The sequence below is a fragment of the Perissodus microlepis genome, chromosome 19, assembly GCF_051167445.1.
Source record: "Perissodus microlepis isolate ML-2025 ecotype Zambia chromosome 19, ASM5116744v1, whole genome shotgun sequence".
In the NCBI taxonomy this organism is placed as follows: domain Eukaryota; kingdom Metazoa; phylum Chordata; class Actinopteri; order Cichliformes; family Cichlidae; genus Perissodus; species Perissodus microlepis.
Genome location: NC_140479.1, coordinates 4,730,332 through 4,742,625, shown reverse-complemented (window position 1 = coordinate 4,742,625; position 12,294 = coordinate 4,730,332). Strand labels below are relative to the sequence as shown.

Below are 12,294 nucleotides of genomic sequence, written 5' to 3'. Positions count from 1 at the left end.
CTAAACTGTTTCTAGGGTTATAAAAATTTTTAAATGCCATTACCCTTTACATACTTCTAGCTGACACATACTTGTCTACAGTAATGTGTTATTTTTCGGTCTGCTGCATGATAATTATTTTAAAGTGTTGTTGCAGCAAGTGTCAGAATGTCTAATTTCTTTTCTACATTGTTTCCTCTGTGTAATTAGCTCCACCAGTGACTTTATGTAAAATAGTTATGCCAAGTTTTAATTGATTAAAAGTCAGCGTGTTATTGCAAGGAAGAACAATGTAGATCCAATTAGCACTGTAATGTGTAAACATGAACACTAACTCCCATGGTGCACCAGGGTCTGAATGTGTGTGTGTATGTTCTTCAGTGATCAGCCTCATTTCTTAATCATCACTTTCTGCTCCAGATGAGACTTTATGAGGGGACTAAATTGCCTTAAAGGGATTTCTTATTAAAGGGATTACACCCATGTAATCCCCTTTGTCCCAGCGGACCCCCAAAAAACCTGAACACACACACAAACATACATAACCAGATTAGCATGTGGAAATAAATGTGCACAATCTTTTTTGATATGCTACAAATGAAAACACACATGCTAAATGGCAGAGCACAACCATCACACCTTTGAAACTTGTGTACCTAATTATGTGTGTGTGTAAATGTGCATCACACAAGCTGTGTTTGTGCATTTCTAACCTTGACAGGAATTTGTTTGTGCAAGCTGCGTGTTTTGCTTTTGCAAGCACCAGTGTGTGTTCATGTGTGTTTGTGTGTAAGCGTAACGCTGTGGTTTAGATGGCGCTTGCTTGTCTCATCCCCAATTAACGAAGACAAATCCGCTTCCATCGCCACTAATGAGAGTCTTTAAGGTGAAGGGACTCTGTATTTATTTAATAAGAGGGAGCTTATTTATTCCATTTCCATAAGAAAGACAAAATGCTGCTGATTCTCCACGGCTGACAAGGGACGGATTAGAGGAGCGGGATGAGAGGAGAAGAAAGAGCAGGAGAGAAGGGATGAAAGAGAGAGGGGTGGAGGTGTTAGTTGGCCTGTTAAAAATATAATACTAGTGTAGCATTCCTAGAGCGATTACATTGATTTGAATTGCGAGCAAGAGGGGCTGCAGTGTTAAACAGATGACCCAATCAAAAACAGTGGTCAAACTCATAGCCCATTCTACCAAATGGTAGGGCTTCTGAACTATCCTACTCTTTAAGGTTATTACTCTTTTTTCTGTCCAGACCATAACACTCACAAGAGGATTCCTCCGATTGTAGTAACGCTTAGCACCGTGGCTTTGTTGTGCAACTTCCCCGTCCTAAGTTTAAGATGGGGAGGGTAGCAATAAGACCCCAGCCCAGAGCAAAGCAGGTGTCAATGATAACATATATGACACTGATAGCTCAGGTGGAGGTGAGTTGCAGAGCACCTTGCAGGTGTGCAGCAACTTTGAGCAGGCTAAACTAGATTTTCCAAATGGATGCATAGAAGAACATTACAACAGTAAGATTATCTAATCTGCTAGGCTTGTGGCAGAGCTCGACTTTTTGACCTGCCTGAAAGTATAATATTTTACATGTAGCCATTCTTTTACTACACAGATTGATTAGTAAATACTCAGATGGTACCATCTTTACTTAACAAGGTCACTTACCAATAAAATATAACATGTCAAAGAGAAAATTAAAAAAAGAAAAGAAATACTATTCATTAGACGTGAATATTTTGCAATAAACTGATGCATTTGCCTTTTCCAAGAGATTTTTCTGTTAAGTAAGAGTCTTAATTGCCTCTCTTTTCTGCTTGCTCAATAACTCCATCTACAGCAGACTTTTAATGCATGCTCAATGCATTTTGTCTTTTCTTCCTGAGGGAAAATCTTCAATCCTACCAGTTCTACAAAAGTGTGCATTGTGAGATGGATTGCCTTTATTGTATTGGTGGAAGTAGACGAGTGACATAGGGGAACAGGGTGAATTTAGGTATCAAAGGAACAGCATGGGATATAGAGATATGGAACTATGGATTGAAAAATAGCCGTGAAGTAAAGGGTGGAGGAGAAAGAAAGATGACAAGCTGCGGAGTAGGAGGACGAAGAATGAAAGGTCAGCAAAAAAAGATGAAAATGATACCCCAAAGAACAGAATTTCAGCAATTAACAATTTCCGAACTGTCCAAAAACCAACAGCCATTGCTTCTCTATATTTGAGATTTGAGTGTTTTTCAGCACACACAAATTCTTCACTGGTTTGTGGGACCAATTATTAAAATAAATGACAAATAATAAACAGTAAACTATGAGCCAAGAAATTAAAGATTGTATAGAAACAAAAGAAAGAACGAAAAGGGCTTCACAGGATGATTTTTAACAACGCTTTATTTCTGCAGGTGGAGCTCACTGGTAGCAGTGTGTTTGACTACATCCACCCTGGCGATCATGTGGAGATGGCAGAGCAGCTTGGGATGAAACTTCCTCCAGGCCGAGGGATGTCTCTATCCCAGGGAGCAGTCAACGAAGACGGGGCTTCATCGGCTTCTTCATCGTCACACTCTGAGACGCCCGAACCAGGTAGGTAAACATGGGAGAGTGGCTTCAAATTAGGAAACTTTATTTGTATTTTTACCACAGATCCTCAAGCTGAGAAAAGAAGTTAGAAAGGTTCAAACAGGACAATACTTACGACTGCTGTGAAGTACTTCACCATCAAAATTAAGCAATCCATTTGAGTTCTAGAGGCTTGAAAAATGAAATTGACAACAGGCTTTGCTTTTTAAGAGATTGATGACTGACCTTGATAAAAACCAAAGGAGAATTGCAATGACTCTGACTAAACCAGACAACTCAAGACTTTTGACTCAGAAAGCTTCTATATTCTCTTGAAAAGTATGCAGATAAACCTTTTTGGACTAGATTTTTCAGGAAGTTTCTCCTGAAGCTAGATGAAATCAAAGTTTGTAACAGACTGATTGAAAGACACTGAAATAGCATTGGGGAGCACTTTATATGGCAGTCAAATTGTAGGTGTTAGCCTTAGCAGAATATCTGAACGGTCTCAGGTCTAGATGTTTGAGTCTGAATTATGTCGTCAAGGTGATGCATGCAGGAAAAAAATGACCAGTCAAAAGTGTAAACATATGTTTTTGATCCTGTTAAGTTCGCCATTTAAACATGGGAGTCAGTGATGCTTCTGTGTTGGCTCCATTTTTCAGTCTGCAGGGTTCTCCTTGGTCGCAACCCATTTCTCGCTAACATTCTCTAACCTTGATGCTTCTATCGTTTGCTGAATGTTTGAACAAATTGATTCAACACACTGTAGAGCCATCACTGCTATAAACTGGGAAAGGACACATTTCTCATTGGAATTCTTTGCCTTGTCTCCTCTATCCCTCCATCCATTTATCCCTCCATCCTCTCCTGCACCACATGTTCAAGACTTTTTACCTTACAAACGCTTTGGATTGTGCTCTCTTTCTCTTCCACTTTCTCCCTCTCTCATGCTGATGATAATTTAAGTATTAGGGGAAAATCCATTTATAAATTAAACAAAATGACTTGATATCCATCGAGTCCCTTAGTTCATCAGCCTGTTCAAACAAGGAGTTGAAGATTGGCTTCGCGGCAGCCGGGGTCTTCGGAGACGGCACCGTAATTAGATCTGCCGCGGATTTATTCTTGGCTGATTGGTGCAGCTGATGGATGGGTGGGGGCTTTAAATTAATTGAAGTTCCACATTTGAGGTTTTTGTTCCCCCAGTTTTTTTTTCCTTTGACATTCTGCAAACCTCTAACCTGGTCTCCCCACCCTCCAAACTGGATATGTATAGGGAGATAGGATAAGAGCACATGTATGTGGTCATCAGCATCTTTTTGTCTGACGAGAAAGAAAAGCAGAAGAAATTAAACATGCATAGGCAGAAAATAATACAAATGGATTACATGAATTTCTTTGTGATTCCTAAGTTAATTCAACCACACGATGAAAAAGAGCAAAAGAGAAAAGCAAGGAAACGAGGACAAAGGTGTTTGTTCTCCCATGTTAATTTGCCTAGAGAGATGGAAAGAAAGAGAGGCAGGGGATGTAGGGACATGTTTGAATGTGCATGAGTGCTTAGCAATGTTAATTTGTCCAGAGAAAGAGAGAGAAAAGGGAGGGAGAGGTTTCAGGCAGACATATATGGATGTGAAAGAGTGATCCCCAATGATAACTTGACCAGAGAGAGAGGAAGAGGGAGGATTCATGTATGTGTTATTTAATGTTAATTTGCCTTTGGAAAAGGAAGGGGTGCAGCAGAGCTTGTATGAATTTGTATGAGTTTTTCTCAGGAGAAGAAGGGGCTTATTTCAGGTGTCCAGGGTAACAGTGCTGTTCATCTCAACCTCCAGTATTGTAAATTGGATGTTTTTCAGTTCTTTCACTGGTGCTTTTTTCTCTGAGTTGGATTGTTTCTGCAATGAGATTTTGGAGCATCGGTCTGTCCTGTATCTTTTTCCTTGACTCTACAGCCACACTAAGGGTGGGTGATATCCTTCTGCTGTGGTTAGGACTGTAGCCTCAAACCTGGTCTACATCACTTTTGAATCTCCTGGTTGGCTGGATACTTTCTGTGTGGACTTTAGATGTTCTTTGTGCACCTCCATGGGTTTTTTGTCATTAGGGGTTGAGGAAGGATCTAAAAGCCGGAACAAACTAAAACTGAATTCAATTTTATTTACATAGCCCCAAGTTACTACAACAGCTGCCTCAAGGCACATTATATTGTAAGGCAAAGACCCTACAGTAATTCAGAGAAGACGGAAAAAAACCCAACAATCAGATGACCTCCTATGAGCGATCTCGTTGGCGACAGTGGGAAGGAAAAACTCCCTTTTAATATTTGCTAAAACTGATTGGGGTGGAAGTTCAACAAAGTACATCAAAGACCAAAACATACAGCAAAGAAACCAAAGATTTAAAATTCTGCAACAATGACAAACATGAAATAAATCCACAGGCTGACAAAGAACTTTTTATTCTTCTTCAGCAATTGACACCATCAATCAAGTGTATTACACTCATCTTGTAAAAGAATCAATGCCCCAATGTTCTTACCCCTGTAAATCTATATGTAGTATAATCATGGATATCCACTTTGAATCATATAATCTTTGATCAGAGCAGTTGTGAGAAAATATGTTAATACTGGTCAGTTCTCTATGAAAACTCGCCTGACAAACAGCAGCTTTATTCTGAAAAAAGCCTTACCCTTATCCTCAATCCTAAGGTTTTAAATCTCTAATTGTTCTCATCTACTAACTGGAAGGTTGGTGGTTCAGTTCCTGGCTGTTACAGTCTGCATGCCAAATATCCTTGGGCAAGATACTAACCCCAAGTTGCTCTCCGATGCGTCTGTCAGAGAATGAATGCATGTCATTCTTAGATAGAAAGCTTTTGAGTATAGAAAGAATGAGTGAATTGGGCATCTTTGATTTGATTCTACAGCAGTGAAACAATACTAAAGGGAAACATTTTTTTTTATTCAGTAAGTTACAGAATTTGATTGTGAATCTCAAATCATCTCATTTCAAAGCCAAGTCAAAACAGCCCTTTTGTTTCAAAGGAACTTACTGTTCCACGGTACAAAGCAAGAAATTAGATTCAGATCAGACAGGGTCATTATAGTCAAAAAGCAGAAATCATTTTTTCCTCTTTCCATCTAAAATGAGTTGTATTTGGTGATATGGGACTTCCCCACCATTCTGCATCCATGTTGAAATCCACAGGGAGAGAAAGCAGCAGAAGGATCTCAGCACAGAACAGAGAAGCTTCAGAAACAGCAGATATGGCACTATTTCCAACACAGTAAATAAGGTGGAGGTGGGTTGTAAATGGGCTTGCAGAATATAGGGTTAGCCAGTTGTATATTTAGATATCAATTAGCTGATCTACTGGTGTGCCTGATGTATCGCTATGCTCCATTAATTATAAATGATATCTACAACAGAATACAAGACCATGTTTCTGCAGAAAGCAAAATCTGCGTCATGACCGGTTTTTATTTATAAATTCCAATTGGAATAAAGACATGAACTCCAGCATTTGCTCACTGCAGATGGCCATGAATGTTTATGGTTTATGTTTAAAAGATTATATTATTATTTGCGGAATGACTTTAGGGAAGATTCTGATCAGTCACAAAGATGCTCTGCAGCAGGACAATGAGCCCAGATATCTGAGGAGACACCTACAAAGCTAAGATAACAGCATAAGCAGATTTCCAGTTAACTGCCTACAACTTATTGTCCTGTTTGCTAAATAAAGGAGACTCCGTCCGCATTTCAAGAAACCAAAAGTTGTCTTTTCCATGTGAAGTTTGCCAGTTTCAATTTGAAAAAGAATTAACTGGCTTTACCTCATTGGTTGCTCTGTTGTAATATATCAGAAAGCTGACCCCATCATTTTAATTACAGTCACGCTCATAAAGTATTGAAATTGGAGTTAAAACACGAGATGACCTTGGAGGAGAGAGCTTCCTTTGAAGCTCAACGCTTCTATTTTCAACACCCTCTTGCAGTTAAAGAGAGTCATCTTTAAAAGCGCATGACGCAATTTGACTAATATCAGTCAAACTGAGCCTGAGAGGCTCAGCATCTCTAACTGTTCTGAAGGGTGAGTGGTTGAAAATTATTACTCCTAAGTGTAATTCAGAGTCTCAGAGAGGAGGAAAACTCTCCATGCAGCTCTTATTTTCTCTCACTTCAGTATCTTCTTTACATATCATCAGTTCAGGGTCACATAGACTTCAGGAATGTATGTGTATGTGTGCTGGCTGTTGACTTTGACCTTTGACATCCTTACAATGAAGGAGGTGGTTAATGGTTGCATGTTTTGGCACAGCTGTAAGATTTTGGCAATGGTAAGGTTTTTGAAAACTTATTTTGTGGCAGTAAGGCTGCTAAAGGTTTTTTGGACAAATTCTATAGTCTTTTGCTGTAATACTGAAGGTTTTGCTAGATTTAATCAGTGCATTTATAATATAATTTCTAATAATTATATTGTTAAAGATAGGTTTGTGTTTAAATCTAGTGTTTTTGTCGCACCATGGAAATGTATAGCATGACCAAAGGAGTGCTTCGCTAAAATTGTAAGATCTTGCCTCAAACAAAAGACCAGTTACTAAAACTCATCCTCATCATCTAATACCTATTAAACACAAAGCTTTTCAGATTCTTAAAAATCCTGAAATGTTGCATTCTTACTAACCTGTTACACAAAATGAATATCAAACATGTAATTTAGCATTGAGTAAGTGTAAATGCTCTGACCTTTAGTTTTAATCTGTGCAATTTCCTTGCTCCAAGGCAGCCATTAGTTTTAGTACTTTTCTTTGTTTAATCTTTCAAAAACCATTTAAACTTGGGGAAAGTCTAAAGGAAGATCAGTAACTTGTCACTGTTAAATTTGAGCCAACTTGGATAATTGTATACAGCACAGCACCTGTCATGCAGTTTGATTTGCTACACTGATGTAGGAAGTCATCAGTGGAAACCTATTGTTAAATGACACTTATAAGGGGAATTACTGTCTGCCACAAAGTAATTTCAACCAGTCGGATTTAAGGCATAGATAGAAGGAGAAACCAGCCACAGCTTCGAAAACTAGCAAATAGTTAGTGTACCTAGCTATAGAGTTAGCATGTTGTTAAGTGATTAGGGATATCTGGTATCCCCATGTTCATGTTTTTCCTACATCATCATAATAATGTTAGTCAACATTGCCATTGGCAAATGCTGTCTTGTGAGCATTCAGTTAGCATTAGCCAAGAAGTTAGCTAAAAGCTGCTTTTACTGCTTTATTGCTTTTACTAAAAAAACAACGTGAGTAAGCTAAATTTGGCTAACAGCAAACCAAGTTTCACTTAAAATGCTTACTATTTGCTCCAGATGAACTATATTTTATATAGGCAATATCATTTTTTCCCTTTTTCCCCACATTGCAAAGCTACGATATCACAACAATGTAATGGTAACTTGCAATGTTAATCATGGACCAACAAGATCAACAGGGTGATATCAGTTACAGCTATTATTAAACACTTTTTGTTATCATTGTAGGAATATTTGCTGGCAGTTTCTCATTCTCTGCAAGCATATAGCTTTAATCTCGGCAAGATTTAATTTGTCAAAAGTGTGATGGTGATTTTGCAAATCGGGTGAAAGCCCAGCTGCCTTACAATGTCATATAGATGCTTATATAAAAATAGCACTACTGCCTCTGGATATTCAGCAACTGAATAGTAACTGAATTTGACACTCACATTCACATCCCTCTTGCAATATTCGAGGTTCTGTTTGTGTCAGACACATGATTTAATTGTTTCTCCCATGAGTTTGTGAAAGGGAGCGCATCTTTCAATCCATCACCGAGAGAATTTGATCCTGTTTTGCTTTTAGAGGTTTGCTGTTCAGCAACATTCTAACATCTCTGATGTCAAAGTGATTTTTGAACACAGCAAGAGGGCAAGATTTCAAAAACCATCCCTTCTTCAAACTGCATGACCACACAATGATGACACCTCTGACAGAAAAATGACAGTGAGTTTTTACATCCGTCATTTCCTTTGCCTTATTATCCAAACTCAAGATTAGGTCTTTAATGATCTGATGTGCCTTCAGGCTTCAGTACGCCTTAGACTATCTCTGCCTGAGCAGGAAGAAAACACCCGAGACGAGGCATGTATGTTCACGTTTCCAGAATCATGACAACAGTTTCAGTTTTTCTTACTGTTTATGTCTTCAAGTTAAACTTTAGCTTGAATAGTTGACTCGAAGGACAAAGCAGTACCTACATGGTTTGCCTTTGAGCCACCTGCCTTCTTATTTACACTCACTTTCATTCTCATTCACTCCATCTTCATAAAAGCTTGCATTTAATGGAGTATTTATTTCAATTTTCTCTCATCAGAGTGCAGAATTACTAAGAAAACCAGCCCAGTTTCAAAGTCTTTCTGGAAGTAAGAGTAATTCTGCCCTCCAGGAAAACACCATAAGTTCTCCATTACTAGCTCCTTGCGGTCTAATTGTCCGCGGCATTGCCTTATTTCAACATCATAAGTCTTTGATTATTGTTGCTAATTATGCTATTAGCACAATGGAGGGGAATAATTCGTCATAATCACTCACATTTATCATAATTATCCAAGTTTACAGTCACCTACGTTTAATGTCATGTAGAGTAGCCATTGGCAGCGGGTGCTGCCCAAGGACAAATTTACTGTGTGTGTGTGTGTGTGTGTGTGTGTGTGTGTGTGTGTGTTCAGTAGTCGAGTGTGTTTGTATTTGCATTTGAAATGTCACTTGTACTCCAGGACAGGAGGCAAAGGTCAAATCTGGAGGGATATTTACACATGTACATTGTTCTCTTGTATTACACACTCTAGTTGTCATTCACCTCTTTCCTCAAAGGCCTTTAAAAAGAGCTTGATGCCAACTGTATGTAAGAAATTCTAATGTGCTGTGCATCATATAGAGCACTATAGCTAGGTAGCAAACAAAAGTTTCTGGGTTTTTCTTAGCAGCTTGCTTTGGTAATGTTGTCCAAGCATTTTGAGGTGTGATGATTTATATGGATTCAGACTCCAGTCACTGAAAGAAAAAAGAAATTCTCCCAAATCCACCTCAGTTGGATGTTCTTTGTATGAGCATAAATGAAAATGAACTTTTCAAAATATAATCCACCTTTCACTCCTGATTTTTCTGAGCTGAGTATGTGATCATTTTGATTTGTGGTCATATTCATACGTGCTTCTAGCAAAGCAAACCCGCACACTTTCTTTCGTCAGTTGTGTGTTTGGCTGTTTTCTCTACCTCAGTGTTGGTTTTATCTTTTTATTATCAGCTTTATTTCATAATATCTCACTCACTGACCACTAGGAGGGACTTCAGTCCTCCTGTATTGCAATGTATTAGCTATTGCAATTTTTTTATGGCAAGTGTAAGAAAAGTTTGTATAAGGACCAGGACACTGCAGCCTGTGTCCAATGTGTGTATCTTTGATTTTTAGCTTTCACTTTGTTAAACTTGCTATTTGATTTCACTTTGGTTATGCAGCAGTGGCTTCCCAAGAAAGTTCTTGGTTCGTGTTTTTCCGGTCCATGCTTGTTAGATTTCTTGGTGATTCTTTCTGGATTGGCAGAAACCTGAAGTTGGATAACTGCTTGGTTAGGGTTAGAATACATCATGGTTAAAATAATAATAATGGATTGCATTTATGTAGCGCTTTTCAAGACCCTCAAAGTGCTTTACAATTCCACTATTCATTCACTCTAACATTCACACACTGGTGGAGGCAGCTACGGTTGTAGCCACAGCTGCCCTGGGGCAGACTGACAGAAGCGAGGCTGCCATATCGCGCCATCGGCCCCTCTGGCCATCACCAGTAGATGAAGTGTCTTGCACAAGGACACAACGACCGAGACTGTCCGAGCCGGGGCTCGAACCGGCAACCTTCTGATTACAAGACGAACTGCCAACCCTTGAGCCACAATCGAAGTGTAAAATATATTTGTCCACCATGTTAATCTTGCATATTGAAAAACTGATGCTCAAGACAGTGCTAAGGGCAATCACACTACCACAGGTTGTGCGGTGGCAGGTTACACCCGTTACAAGCTAGGCCGGCGAGCTGATTGTTTCTAGATAATGATCAAGGTTAATACATGATTGTTTTTCTTCAGTAAACTAATTAGTGAGGGATAGCTCACTCTCACAAGCAGAGTTGCCAACAGTCTTAACACAAAAAGGATTTTTTTCAGTCTCAAAGTCTTGCATAAAGCTGTTCTGTTTTTCAGACCTGGTAAATGATTTCTATACAGCAGGTCCTCTAAAATCCACACTCAGTGGCAAAATTAGTCACAATGGATTTTCTGAAAGTGCCCAGATTAATTAAATCAGTGTCTTTTTTTAAGCAAAGCAATAAAACCACTTGAGGCAAACAAAGAACTTTCAGAAGCAGAGGATTATTACTAGCAAAATTATCCGTTTGGTTAAGTTTTATTAAACCGCCACCCGCTCACCACCGCTCTAAATGGAATCTTTAGAGTACACAATGGCCAATCACACACCATTATTATTAGAGTTTTCTAATTAGGCTTCTTAACGAGGACAGGGCTGTTTACAATGGAAGCCGGAGCTGTTCAGATAACGGCAGCAGAGGACAGGACGGCACCGGACGGCAAATAAAGCGTTCCTCACTGCTATCTTTCTGTCACAGCAATGATAACATGGGAACTCTTCAAGGTCCAACACTCAACTTTTAATTTGTGGGCACGAAGGGTGTGTGTGTGAGAGTGAGTGAGCTCAAACTAAGTTTAGAGAGTGATATGTCACACATGGTGAAGAGGTCTGCCCCTGACGGTGCAAAGAGAAGACGATGTGTTAAAGTTTCAGTATTACAGCACAGGAATAAGAAAAGACTAACTCAAGGAAGGAAGGACGAATGGGGTAAACTGGAGGAACTTAAGTGAATAAATAATAGACCAGAAAAGAAAGGCCCTATATAGCACTTTATCATATGGAAGGAAGAAAGGAAGGAAAAAAATGGATAAGCATTTGACTATGGAAGGATGTGGAAATGGATTTTACAGCAAGTTTACCAATGGTATGAATGAAAGAAGAAAAGAAGGAAGGACAGAATGTCAAAGATGGGCATGAAGGTTAACATGGATAGACTTAGTGAAAACTAAAAAGGGACAAAAAACCAGAAATGGATCCAGTTTAATAAAAGGAAAGCAACAGAAAGAGTAAATTGGAGGCTTAATCAAGAAGGTATCTAACAAGTGTAAACACGATGGGACAGAGGGAAGGAAGCAAGGAAAAGCTGATATTTCAAGTGACAAAGATAGATTAAAAAGGGGGGCATGAAGCTTGAACCGAACATCCCAGCTCTAAGGTCGCAAGTCTGTACCAACATAAGATCACATTAGCATGATGGCAAGATGAGCTATTCTTATTTCCCGGAGACTTACTCTGACTCTAACCGTACCCTAAACCTGAAGCCAATGAGAGGCCTTCCATTATCTGTTCAGGGTAGTTTGCTCCGGTACCCCCAACAACGTATAAGCAGCACACACTGTGCTTGATTTATACACACTGGAACAGCAAATATGGATTCATCCGAGGCTGAAAAAAAACGAAATAAGACATTTCCTCCTGTTTGTTAAATGTCTCTTACAGATGAACTTGAAGTTTCACAGCCAACACTCCGTGACCGGCAACAGATCTGTTCACGTTCTTCTCTCTATCAGAGCTAGGCGATGACCCT

General features: G+C 39.2%; 1 protein-coding gene across 4 annotated transcripts in view; it reads left to right on the top strand.

The window, feature by feature from the left end:
• npas3 (neuronal PAS domain protein 3) overlaps positions 1–12,294 on the top strand; it is a 377,381-nt gene that overhangs the window by 315,341 nt on the left and 49,746 nt on the right. For all 4 annotated transcript variants that reach the window (XM_084913933.1, XM_084913932.1, XM_084913934.1 and 1 more), the window contains one exon: positions 2,385–2,565. In XM_084913933.1, the coding sequence (XP_084770059.1) occupies positions 2,385–2,565 (181 nt within the window). The remainder of the gene's footprint in view (positions 1–2,384; positions 2,566–12,294) is intronic.